General features: G+C 40.9%; 1 protein-coding gene across 6 annotated transcripts in view; it reads right to left on the reverse strand.

Moving 5' to 3' along the window:
- Sncaip (synuclein alpha interacting protein) overlaps positions 1-13,772 on the reverse strand; it is a 139,277-nt gene that overhangs the window by 58,917 nt on the left and 66,588 nt on the right. For 5 of the 6 annotated variants that reach the window (XM_060377271.1, XM_060377275.1, XM_060377274.1 and 2 more), the window contains exon 2: positions 10,746-10,848. In XM_060377271.1, the coding sequence (XP_060233254.1) occupies positions 10,746-10,802 (57 nt within the window). In that variant the 5' untranslated portion in view covers positions 10,803-10,848. Of the gene's footprint in view, positions 1-10,745; positions 10,850-13,772 lie in introns of those variants that run through there. The other variant, XM_021657193.2, reaches the window with a different exon arrangement.

Below are 13,772 nucleotides of genomic sequence, written 5' to 3' on the forward strand. Positions count from 1 at the left end.
TTCCTTCTCTGCTCTCTCTCTCTCTCTCTCTCTCTCTCTCTCTCTCTCTCTCTCTCTCTCTCTGTGTGTGTGTGTGTGTGTGTGGTGTGTGGTGTGTGTATGTAGGGGTTCAGGGATAATTTAAATGAGAAGCTTCATCTTGGTAGTAACAAGGTACCTCATGTTCCCGACCAAGATCTAGCTCTCTAAGGAATCTGGTAGCTTTTTGAGACCAGCTGGTGCAGGTTATGTAATTACACAGTCTATAATTCAATTAAAATTAAGCCGTGTTTACATTGCTGTACCCCATGAAACACCCTTTGGCAAAGTCTCACCCATCTTTCCGGTTCCATATCCCCTGCACATCGCCCCCTTCCTTCTTCTCAATCCCTTCTCCCTCCCTTTTTGGCTTTTCCCCGAAGACAACATTTTTTTAAAAGGAGAATATTGGTTGATAATGTTTAAATATGGGCAATGATACACTCAGCAAGGTTTTTTCATTGTGCTTAAATGATATATGCCTGATTAAAACAGGTGAACTGTTGTCTGCACCCCAGGCACAGGCACCAGAACTCTCTCCTGAAAGCCGGACTCACCAAGAGCTCAGCTTCATCAGCCGAAGTCCCAGCTCTCACTGTTTGACTGCAAAGACTCACAGTGGGCAGAGAGGTCTAGTTTGATGAGGTTCAAACTTGAACAGCAGAGGTGTAGAAGGGTATCATAACAAAAGCTGGGCATGGGGCCTGCACACCTGTAACCCTAGCACTTGGGTGGCAAAGGCACACAATCAAACAGGTAAGCCAGGATAATCTCTGTCTATCTATCTATCTATCTATCTATCTATCTATCTATCTATCTATCTATCTATCTATCTTCTATCTATCATCTATCCATCTATCTATCTATCTATCTATCTATCTATCTATCTATCTATCTATCTACTACCACCTACCTACCAGCCAGGATGAAACTCTGAGGCCCTGTCTCAAAACAAAACAAGAACAAAAATCCCCAAACAAACCAATCAAGTAACTGACCAACAATCAAAACCAGAATCCCCCAGCCCCCACAAACAGAACAAAACAAAGCCTGGGAGAGGGTGACTTATAGGCTGTGACTTTGCCCATAGTTAATAAGAACGTTTCTTTTATAAAGGACACGTATTTGAATTTTTCACATCATAACCTGAAGTATGACCCTGAAGAAAAAGTGATTCACTACTCCTGGGAATAGAAATTAAACACACACACACACACACACACACACACACACACACACACACAGAGTAAACTAGGGGAAACAAAAAGTGTCAGCTAGAAAATTATGTAGTTTTGGGGAATCTGAGGGATGTATGGAATGTCACATTCAGCTGTGACACTGACTATGTATTCAATAAATCTATCATTCTTTTAAAGAACACAATAAAAGAGTGATTTGAGGACTTATTTCTATAAGTACCAACACTGCAAGGAAAGACAATGCAATGGAATGATCTAAAGATGATTACGTTGTGATCGGAAGAAATGCGCAAGAAACAGGTGATCTACAAAAGCCACGTGCAAATGCATTTTTTATTTTTGCAAATTTGAAAATGAGCCCATGACCCAGGATGTCTCTCTCTTGCAAAAGTGCATTGTGATACCATCTGGGAACTGGAATGGAAAGCTTTCTAGATCGACGTCCCGATTCACAGGACAGATGGCCTTTTATAAGGAACTGTCAGATGGCCAACCTACCTCATTCATAAGAAAATTACGAGTAGTAACTCTTGCCACTTTGGACTGAACAAACTAAGACCAATGTATCCTCATTTATCTTCCAACCCAGATTGTGAACCCTGTTCTCTTGATCCTATTGTCCTTGGGTGATGCAAAGGAGCGAGGGCTTTCAGGTTTTTCTTTTACTAATTTATCCTAACATCTTCTTTTTCTTGAATCCTTCCAGAGGTTATTGGCGGCAGGAATAGCCTCTTTGATGAAATTTTTATTACTCCTCTTATTTTTCAAGATCTCCTGGTAAGGCTGACCAATTTCCCTACCTGCTTCAATGGCCTTGCAGATCCAAATACTGTTTTCTCTGTTCCTTTAATCTTGGGGTCCTCCTTGTCTGCAATGCTCGCCTCCAGCCATGCAGTGCCACTGTCCCATAAGGTCAGTATGTACTCTGCCTTCTCCATGAAGCCCTGTGGAAGTCCTCACTAATATTTCTCTTTTCAGCCCTTAGTAATGTCTGTAATGTCTTGGGCTTGGCTGTTTCCTCCCATATGCCAAAGAGAGAAAGGACAGTGTCTTTGACTTCTCTACACTCATGGCATATAGGGGCCAATTAACTGCCTGCATACCAACATGAACACATTTTGGGCACGGTACTGGAGATGTTCAAAAGTTTAAAGGCTTTAAAGTTTAGGCCATTAGTTGGATTTCCTTTGAGCATTCACACTGGCATTAGAATTTATCAGGCTTCTATAGTTCACATGTGACTCAAGCATATGTCTGTTTCAAACCCTTTAGTAGCTCTGCAGGATGACTAGAACAGACCTTGTGCCTTAGTGTGGCATACGATCAGCATCACCTTTTCCCTTTAACTCACTTCTCTTTGTGGCAACAACAAACATCTTACAGTCCCCCTACCTAACCTATTCCTGTGTCTTTATGAGTGCTACTTTGTCTACCCATAATGTCATTCCTCCCACTTCAATAGGAGAACTCCCTCTATTTCTTCCAGCCTTGCCTGGGCATCATCTCAGAGAGTCCTCCCTGACTCTCCCAGATAGGATGACAGTCAGTGTTAAAAGTGTGCTCTCTGGACAAGTGGCATCATGCCTTCCAGAGATTCCTTGGATTAGATCCTTGGGAGCCATCCTAGAGCTACTAAATCTAAATCTGGAACACTTACGTTGGTCCAGCCATCAGCCTTCAATGAGACACCCAGGTGATTCTGACACATAGCAGAATTCACAAAGCCTCATCTTAATCATACACATGGCATCTAGTCTCCACACTTATATAAATGTTTCTATTGCTGCTTTAGGTGATAGAAAATATTTTAATTACATAAGATAGTAGGCACTTAGTGACCTGGATTAACTTAACTCCTTTAAGTAGCCTATGACTTTAGCAGCCATAATAACAGTTTGTGTTTATATAAAAGTAATTTTAGAAACCCATAATTATAAATCTAGCAATGCAATAACAGCACATTCAAAAGAACAAAATTCTCACTCTAGTAACATGACTGCTGGCAGTTGTCCTTTTGTATAAAGAACAAAGATTTGGAGCCAGAGGACCTGGATTTATGCCATGCCTCTGATGTTTATTATCTTTATTGTTCTGAACAAATAAATTGTTTCATATCTCTGGGCCTTGGTTTCCTTATCTGTAGAACACAGGTACCCACAAGAGATCATGAAGCTGAAGTTATTTTAAAAACTGATATGTGCTTGTAAAAATGTTTGTGTCTTCTCTCTAGCATGTTTTCTGTGAGACCTTCCTTGCTTGTCTTCTTTACTGTTGGAATGTTAAACTCAGAAGAACAAAAAAGGAGCAGGCAGGAGCTGGGGCAGGAAATTAAAAAAAAAACAACAAAAAAACAAAAAACGATACCTCAGTCTACCTTGGTACCTTATGTGACCCCTCTTAACCCTTTCCTTGTTTGGGAGAGTTTGTAGACAACGGTGGACACTGAAAGTTTGCTTCCCAAACTATAGTTGTTTGATACCATACAACCTTATACCTACCTGCCAGGCCACAGTGGTCAGTTTCATCCTCTTGCCATGCTAAACAGTTTGCACATGCACGGGATTCATAAAGACAGAACATGACTTCTACACTGGACTGTGGGAATCTCTGACCACCAAATATTGTCAGGCCTTTAGTCTTGCAAACTGAAGACAGTTAGGTGAGCAAGCAGATGCTACTCAAGCGGTAATGAGCCACAGGAAATGAAAGAACATCCCAAGCACATTTTCAAGCTGACAGGTTTTTAAATAACCAAGGTTCTATATGTTTCCAAAGGAAAAAGAAAATGAACTGTCCATTCAATCTATCACGAGACTCATGGTTTCTCAGAGTTTCCCAGAATTCAGGCAGGTACTTTGGCAGTCATGTGGCAGAACCACAGCCTTCCACATAAGCAAAGCTGTCTGTAAAAGCGGACGTGTAGCTAGAAGAGATTTTCTGAGCCTAAGACTTTTTTTTCCCCTAAAATGCTGTCCTCTTCAAAGGCCAGCCTAACACTGAAGAAGCATGTCTTGAATCCACATAGCTCTGAGGATGTGGCACAGGGAGTCTATTCCTGTGTCGCTAGCCCTCTGCTCCTGTTTCTCAGGGCCCTTGACCTGCCAGCACGATTCTTTCCTCTTGCTCAACCACTCTCTCAACCCAGGCTCTTGCCTCAGAGCCTACAAAGAGAAGGAGCATCCCTGTGCATCAGGATGCTCTGCCTCCCGCAGTGGCCTCCAGCTTTCCTGCTCTTGTGCTCATTAGCCACCTCCGTTATAGGACTTGCCTTTCTTCTTGTCTCTGTTTCCTTAGCTCCTCATTTTCTCTTTTAGTCTCATGGTGTGATGCTTCGCATGGCCAGAGTTTCTAGTGGAAAACTCTGTGGCCTCTGAACTTTATAATGACCAATTTCTTGGGTTTTATTGTTTTGTTTTAATTTCTAAACTCCTGATTTCTCTTTTGGCCTTTCTTGTTTTTTTTTTTTTTTCCCTTTACGTCTGAAATATTCTTCCCAGTTTCTTTTGTAGAAGCTTTACTTTTCCTCCCCCACATAGGCTCTATTACTGTTCAGTCCTTTCCGTGAGGCGTTCTGCTCTTTCAACACTACATTTCATCAGGAGACTTAGCCAACATCTCCGTTTCGGCAACTGCCCTTCCATGCAGATGGTCCACCCACATCTTGTTACATCCTTCTCACTCTCCTTAATTCCATTTCATTTTACCAGTTGGGTAAATTCCATTAATGAGAATTACTCTACTCCATTCCATTCTTGCATGCATATGGCTTTTGCAATGGTTTCTTGCTTTAACTGTGTTTGTCAAGATTTGATAAAGTAACAAAATTCTTTTACACTTTTTATGCTAGATAGTGTTTGTGGCTGGTATGAAAAAAACTCGACCTCTCTTTCTGATCAGTTTTAAGAGTACAGCAGGAATTACCGTATTGTAATATTAATGTATCTGATGCAGTGTGTGGTTGCGCAACACTGAAGGTCCACCCTGGGAAAGGGAGTGTGAGAGCAGGGCTGAAGGACCCCCTACTGTGAGGACTGGAGGTGAATGGTGAGAGGCCAAGATGAACTGCAAAGTCGAAGGATGGCCACAGGTCCAGCAAAGTCACCTTTCACAGCATGGTTACCCATGTGGATTCTGGAGCCAGACTGCCCACATTATACCCAGGCTTCAACGTTTTCTTGGTCATCTTAGTTCTTTAATCCCATTGGTAAAATGGGGTAATTACATTACCAGAACAGAGTGTGAATGTGAAGACTCCGAGCTAATACTGAGACGCATGGGAATCCTGTCTGGTGTACAGTAAGTCTGAACAAATGCTAAGTGCCATGATTATTTACATTTAGAGTACCAAAAAACACTAAAAACTTAATCCTACATAATAATTAATGTTGAAAAATTATAAATGATGAAGCAATTAAAAGACACATTTATCTTGCAGTCGGGTAGCTGGCCAGCCATGGACCTTGTCCAGCGCCAGCGCTTTGTCTAGCTTCAACCGTGAGCCAAGAGTCAATCACCACCAAGATGTACAGGCTGCCAGGAACAGTGACTGGTACCAAGATGTGACTTCACATAGAGTTACTCTGACATTTCACAGTTATAATAAATATGTTACATTCTATGAAATATAATAGCTTATTTGCTATTGTAAACTCTCTGAGAGCACAGACCAAGTTTATGCTATTTCTCCAAACCTAAAACTGTGCCTGGAACACTGTTGATGTTTAATAAACACTTGCTGGCAAAACAGTTAGCTATGAGCAAGTAGTTTATATAAATAAGCTGTGTAGTCAGTCTAATAAATACTATGGCAACCTGGCAGGACTAGGACTCCAGAATAAGGCAAATTAAAAATCAGTTGCTCTTTAAATTAAAATTAAAATTAAATTTAATTTTAAAAAGATGCGAGTGCTCTTTCTTCTTCAAAGTCAGCCTCTGCCTAATTTTCTTCTTTTCTAGGGGTGTTTGGTCTAAGATAGAGAAGGGAAATTGAGTTCAATTTTGAGGTCCACAACATATTACACATCATTGCTGGATTAGACAATTTCTAGTCAATTTCTTGGGAAGGTCTTAGACAACAGTGACAAATAGGGCATTTAGGGTTAAAATAAGGAATATGAAAAGAGGGGAATAAGAGACAATTTGGATTTAAGTGTAGGGCACAGCAAATAAAACACTGCAAATAAAAAAGGTAATAGTATTCTTATTGCTGCTGAAACCACAGCACACAGACTGGCATCAAGAAAGGTTTAAATATGAACAAGAGATGGGTGACTTCTAGGAAGAGCAGGGCTGGTAGGAACAGTGAAGCAGGGTCTGGGGCATCCAGAGTCCACATGAAGCCCCTGGTCACCTTCGAGGGAAACTTTAGGCATAGTAAACGCAAGGGTCTTGCCCGGTTCCCTTTTTGCTGATTTTATTTACTTATACTAGGAGCCAAGATTTTATTTACTTATACTTGGCAGTCCATCACTGCCAAGATGCAATTTGTGAGCCCTCCAATACCAAATGGAGATGATGGCGCATGAGGTGACTGGTTTAGAGGTAGAGGCACCCCCACTCAACTAAGCTTCTCAGAAGGTCACAGTACCCTCGTCAAAGAGTTCTGTAGTCCAGTCCTGACCCTGCCACGTTCTATCTGTAACCGTGTGGCCATCGCAGTACCTCTGGAGTCTCAACTCAGTCATCTGTAAGACAAGATGAAACCAAAGCCTGCGTTCTCACAGCTTTGTGAGGCGTGAGCAAGATAACTGACTTAAAAGATTTCAGCTCTGTGCGGTGCAGACAGTGGCAGACATCCTTTGCCTAGCTGCATTTCAGCCCCTGCTTTAGCTATTCAGTCCTTGGTAAGATATTATTTTTGAGAACCAAATATTGGCTTTCCTTGGTAAAAGAAATATACCATGGTTCCTATGAGTCCTGGAGGATTTTGTTTTAGTTTAATGATGGGAAGACCTGGCTCTCACAGGAATAAAGGGCTCTGTAAATCTCTTTGCAGTGAAAGGATGGTCTGAGCCTTTTTGTGTTTGTATGAGCCCTCTCTCACGGCTTACAGCTCTCCTCAGATGGCAGGGTTACAGAGATGTACAGCTTAAACTTTGCATTTTACAAAAGGAAGCCCCATTATTTTCAAGTCTGGGGAACTTCAAAATAAGATGGTTGCCTTCTGTGTTTTGTCTCATTAGATAAAGACAGCAAGTTCTAGCTGTTTTTCTATACAAATATACAGCTTGTGTTTTAATTAAAACAAGAACCACTCTCATGACCAGAGGGGAAAACCATGAAATTCAAAGCCCAAACTACGTAATTGGGCTATAGTTGGAGGGTAAGAAGGGGAGTTTTAAACCCCAGCATGATTTTGTAAACATATTTTTCCAAATGCTGCCTGGACCATCCCCCAACCCCTCCTGCCACTTCAGCAGGAAAGAGGCAGAAGGGCCGGCAGAGAGAGAGGTCTGTGCAATACAAAAAGTAAAAACAAGTTCAGGGGAAACTTCATTTCTCTTTGTGCTGCTTTCCACTTGGGAAACTCATCCCATTCTGACTCTCATTTAGAAGCCTCAACAGCCAATGCTCCTAATTTACCTAAACAGGCCAAGAACTCTTGCTGAACACTTGCTTCACTATTTAAGAGTTTGTGTTCACTTTTTCTCTATGAAATCATTAAATAGGAACACTGAAACGCTGTCATGTTGAGGGTATTAAACTTGACTCATACCGAATTATGATAAAATAATGTATTAGGCTGGAGAGGTTGCTAATTAGAGCTTCTTCAGTTTCAAGGGGGATTAGAGTAGACTTGGAACTCTCACCCTCCATACTGTCAACAGTGTAGACTGGATAATTTTCTGTCAAGGAGGCTGTCCTTGTACACGGTACATCACTGGTTTCTACCCACTAGAGCTGGTAGAACCTTCCCGGTATGACAACGAAAATTCAGTATCACCAAATGTTTGTGAGTGGTAAATAGAGACAGAAAAAAATTGCCATTGGCTTGAATCACTGCAGTAAACTATATTCATCTGGAACAGGCAGGGAAGTGCTACAGTGAAGCTCAGTATTCTGGACACTGTGTGCTCTCAACTAACTGGTGACCCTTGGCAACAGGTAAGATCTTTAGTATCTATCACAGGTCAAAGCTAGAAGGCTACACAACCTCCTCCATAGAATCTTCGTGAAGATGAAACAAGATGCTGCTGGCCCATAGGAAATAGTTATTTTCTATTACTGTTTCATCAATGCTGTGCACTTCAAATCTGCCCTAAGTTTTAATGCAAGCTGAAGACCAAACCATTAGAATCTATTTAAAAGGGAGCATAAAGGTACATTCTTACTGATGGAAATCTGAATTTATGGTTCCGAGTGGTAAAGTTAGAGAGGCATAATCCTGTAACCCAATTTGCTAAACAGCTCCAGTTATTGTTTAATACATTTTATCTTTCAAGACAAGCTTTCCAATTCATCAAAATTATGGGCTGCTGCCAGCTGATTCTTCTGTAAATACAACTACTGCTCTGTTGTACTTAAAAGAAAATCTTGACACCATGCCTGGTCTTTTCCCTTGAGTTCTTTCTCCACTATTGGTCAGATAAATATTATTGCATTATTCATTGAAACAATAACAAAAGCTACTATTTTAAAGAGTGAGTTAACTGTGTGCCAAGCTAAGTGTTTCACATATATTATCATTTCACCCAAACCTTAAAATAATTTAAAAAGTTAGATGAACATCCCAGCAAAGAGAAATTAATGTATTTCAAATCATCCAGCCAATGATGGGAAGAAGAAGCTAGGAACCCCAGGATGGCTGCCTTCAAAGCCTGTTTTCTTAAAACACAACCTGGTCAATTTTTTAATGACAGCTTCAAAGTTTGAGGCAGGAGATCATAAACTCAAGGCCATCCTGGGCTACATAGTGACACTTGGTCTAACAAAACCAAAGGTTTCAGTGGTAGAACGCATTCCTAGAATGTGTGACTCAGTGGGTTCTGTCCCTAGCATGGCGAATAGACAGATGAATAAACAACTACTTGGAACAAAACCAAAATTAATAACACAAAAACTCTTAAACTTTGTAAGAGCTACCACTAAACTCTTAATGATAATGCAATCTTTTACATCTTCCAACGTTCAAACAAATATTTATATTATTGCTCATTTTTTGGCTGTTCATTCAGATTCAAACACCTTGAGAGGAAGAGTCACAAAAGAACCACATTAGAAACCTTCTCAAGTCAAGCACAGTGACTGATTCACATACATACACACACACACACACACACACACACACACACACACACACACACATCGTGGAAAAGAAGACTCTGACTTCACATTAGTCTGAATAAAGACCAATAAAAATTAACTAGAAGCTAATAATGAAGTCATATTTTTCTAGTTCAAAACCAGAATGATCCAAGGATGTATGAAAAGGGTGATTTGTCATATCTGTGATCATGTGAAGTATGCCTGTTATGCACAATGAGGAACACAGCTCAGGAATAAACCATCCAGATCCATGTCAAAGTAAGCCCACTGTTTGGGGGAAACAGCCAACGGTGACCCAAAGCTCCAGGCCCTGAGAGATCAAAGAAATGAGGTCGGAAGCTGTGAGCTCCTGGGGCAAGAGTGCCAACATGTTACTGGATGACAGAACTGACTATATGGCATGGAATGAATCTCATGCAGCTCTAGGTGAGCCACATGTAGGCAATTTGCTCAGAAGCTTTAGTAAAGAGAGAAGAAGCAGGGCTTGATGAAGCAAGGTATTCAGAATGATAGGAATGCAGAAGTCAGCTGCTCAGATCTTTATCAATGCATGACATGTTAGTATTCCCAAGTGTTCAATTTGTGTTTTGATGCTTTCAGTGATTGGACACATTCTCTTTATCTTAATGTTTATTTTTGTTTTGTGTATGCACGGTATATGCACATAAGAGTGCAGTGTCCACAGAGGCCAGAAGAGGGTGTCGGGTTCCCTGGAGCTGGAGGTACACGCAGTTGGAGCCGCCTGGTATGGGTGTTGAGGACTGAACTCACATCTTCTGGAAGAGCAGTAGTTGCTCTGTACTGCTTAGTCATTTTTCATCAATGAAATGCCAGCTTGGCTTTGTTTTGTGTTATTGTGAACTTGAGAGAATGCTAGTTGTAATATATTTAAGGAAACTGGGAATGAACGCCCATAGGTTAAATTATGTATATGTGAGGCTTAACAAATAAACTCATCAATACTTTTAAAAACAACCTTGGAACAGATTAGGAATGGAATGCTAAGCAAGGCTGAACGTCTTGCACCCCTTCACCCACAACTCATACACAATTAGGCATAATTCTTTTTTAACTCCAGATTAACCAATTCTTCCTGGTAATTGTCTTCCTCCCTCCAAACACACTGTATCTGTCACATGAGCTTGTTTTCAGTTCATAAAAGTATTTGAAGAGTTGTGGAAACACAGACGAGGCAAAGAAAGTGGCTCATAATCAGGAAGGCAGAACACTGTGAAAATATTGCTTGTAAGTAGTAATACTTACAGAAATGTCATCACTAAAGTCAATTTCATCCAAATCAAGGTATTCAGGGGCTTCCATTATTCTTCTTTGTACATTTTGAGTATGGTCAAATACTTATAATTTCCTGGATGGGGCAGAAGCAGAAAAAAAAAAAAGGTTAAAGGTCAGTTATTTATAACTAAAAGTATTATCTCTATTTGAACAAATAAAACCAGAAAAGGTAATTGGGTAATAGCATTGCCCTGAGGCACATTTCTTCCCTCCAAATCCAGGCTTTGCAAAGCCATGAGCACAGCTCCTTCAGTCCTCAGCACCACTCCCCAGGGAGCACCCATAATCCTTTGCTTTACTTGATTTGCACTTATCTTCTCCAGGGCAGAAGCCAGGGTCAGATTTTTCCCCTATGATAAATGTTAGTTTTCAACAATGCCCATACTCTGCTCTCACCAGACCCTGGGTGAACGTTTGAACTTTATGGGAAGAGTCTCCTGGAACCATTAGGGAAACTGTTCAGGTATTTTCTGTGGTATATCCTTGGTTGCTGTGAATGAAGCCATGAATAACACATCACCATATTAATCACACAATTTCAAGACAGACACCAACAAATCAAAAGTAATGGCTATTTTAGAACTTTTGGTGTGAGCCTCAAATTCAGCAATGGAGGTGAGGGAAACAAAGAAGGAGGTGGGGCTTTAAGTCTAGATTTGAATTGAGTTATTACAATGCCCTCCGCCTTAAGCAGCACTGACTGACAGTGGCAGAGTGACCTGACGCAGGCAACAGAATGTCCTCAGTCAGCACTTGCCTCAGGCATGCCTGTGGCAATCCTTTAAGTGTGTCAGGGTAAGATACATCACTTCCCACTTCATTTTCCCATCACTTATCATCATCACCATCGGCAGTGACAGTGGTACCTACACATGTCAAGAACAGAAATAGAGATCTCCTGGCGGTACCTTAGAGTGCAATTATCCTCTGTCAGCTGTGAGATATTGAAAAAAAAAAAGATTCTGTTTCCTGCAGTGTCTCTCTCCTATTACACAAATTGTCTTACTCACCCACATGTGAGTATTGTAAATGGCTCATGTCTTGCTCTTTTGATTCTGTCACTAAGGTACGCCTTGCTAAATGCGAAAATTGCTGGACAGTGAAAGTACATCTAGGCAAATGAAAATGAGATCCTTTGTATAAAATCTAGAGTCTAAGCAGGCTTCTTAAATTGTATTATTGAGACAATGCCCCTGGATGACTTGGAACTATGTAGACCAAATTGGTCTCTAACTTACAATGCTTCTCCTGCCTCTGCTTCTTAAGAGTACACGCATGTGCCATCATTCCTGGCTAGCTAGTTTATTTTCTCAAAAACAAAACAAAACAAAACTCTCATTCTAAGCACTTCCTTTCTAAATATTTTGATTCATTCTCCCATTTGACTTATGAAAATGGTATAGCTATGCTACCATTTTATATACCAAGTTATACCTCAAACCTATGACCTAATTTAATTTTCCATGTTTCCTTTTCCCTTTCCACATATATGTTTCACTCACAGTCTTAATTACAATGCAGAGCCACCCAGAAACAGAGTAGAGTGCTGTTTCAACCTCAAATGAAATGATCTATTTACGATATATGGATACAGTTCTTCTGAAATCACGGTTTTAGAAAAAAAATTTTTTTCTTTGTAAAAATAAAACTTAAAACCAGACACTTCATTATTGATAAAAATCTAACCATGGATCTGAAACGAAGGGCTTAGGTGCGAAAGCACATCGCTTTCCCTGTAATCCTCACAGAGCTTTTCAGAGGGAAACACACCCCCTTGGGGCTTTCTCTTCTACATATGCACAGTTTCTGAGACAACCGTGACCGAGTTTCAGCTCATCGGCTAATGGCTTTTCTTTAGCTCCCACTCTGCCCCCTCAGTCTGCAGCCCTATGATGAACTGTGGAGTCACAGGCCATTGCCATGGCTTCAGTCAGTGTCATCACTGTGTTTTCTTATTCTGAACAACCATGTTATAAAATGGCATAATTATGATAAACATAAATACAATCCTATCTCAAGCCTCTTACTAATTTCATTCTCCTTCCCTCGCCACAGGCCTGTCTCATTTTAGGTCGTTTAAATTACAGCAGATATAGTCCATCCTGAAAGTAGCACCTTAATCCTTTCTTGTTCAGAATAAGGCAGTTAGGTACCAACACCACAGAAATACAAAGAAACAATGAAGAAAGACACACACGAGAACTGGAAACTAAGCAGGTCTTTAAATGCACAGAAATACAAGACCAAATACAAATTGCAGATGAATATGCCTTAGGCAACCCAATTAACAGGTAGTCACTGAATCCATTTTTGGCGTTCTGACAGTAGAAAGGGCGGTGTTCATGTGAATGTAGCCATGCTAGCAGAATGGAACTAGAAGATAATATGAATCATCACATCAAAGCAGAAACGAAACCTTTGTATTTGCCCCTGGAGGGCAGGGATGAGATTTTCTTTACAGGCCAGAGGACAAGAGGGCTCAGCATCTGGAACATTCCCTTGCTTCCTACAGAGCCATCTCCTTCAGGAAAGCTTGTTTTATCTGTTACCCGCTTCCTTTTGTGTGGTTTCACCGTCTCTCTCTCTCTCTCTCTCTCTCTCTCTCTCTCTCTCTCTCTCTCTCTCCCTCTCTCTTTCTCTGTTTTGAAAAGTCACTTTGAATGTATTTATATTGTCGCTTTTACTGTGTGGAAATCCCCAGTTGATCAGTCCTGATCACATTTCCAATGCTTTCTTTTCAGTTGTCCCTGTGGTCATTGTTGGTTCTCTCCTTTTCTCATGTGCCTTTCTACTGGGCATCAGTGTCCCTTTTTGAGAAGCTGGGGTCAGGGGATGGTGAGGTCTGTCTAGGCAGATGCTTCTGATGACAACACAAGATATGAAAGTGTGCTGGACTCTGATTTTTCTGATTTTTCTTTCCTACTCTTCAGCCCCCTCCTATCCACCCAGCTTGGAAATCCAGAGCCTTGATTCCCAGCTGATGACATATGTTCCCTA

The sequence above is a fragment of the Meriones unguiculatus genome, chromosome 2 (assembly GCF_030254825.1).
Source record: "Meriones unguiculatus strain TT.TT164.6M chromosome 2, Bangor_MerUng_6.1, whole genome shotgun sequence".
NCBI lineage: Eukaryota > Metazoa > Chordata > Mammalia > Rodentia > Muridae > Meriones > Meriones unguiculatus.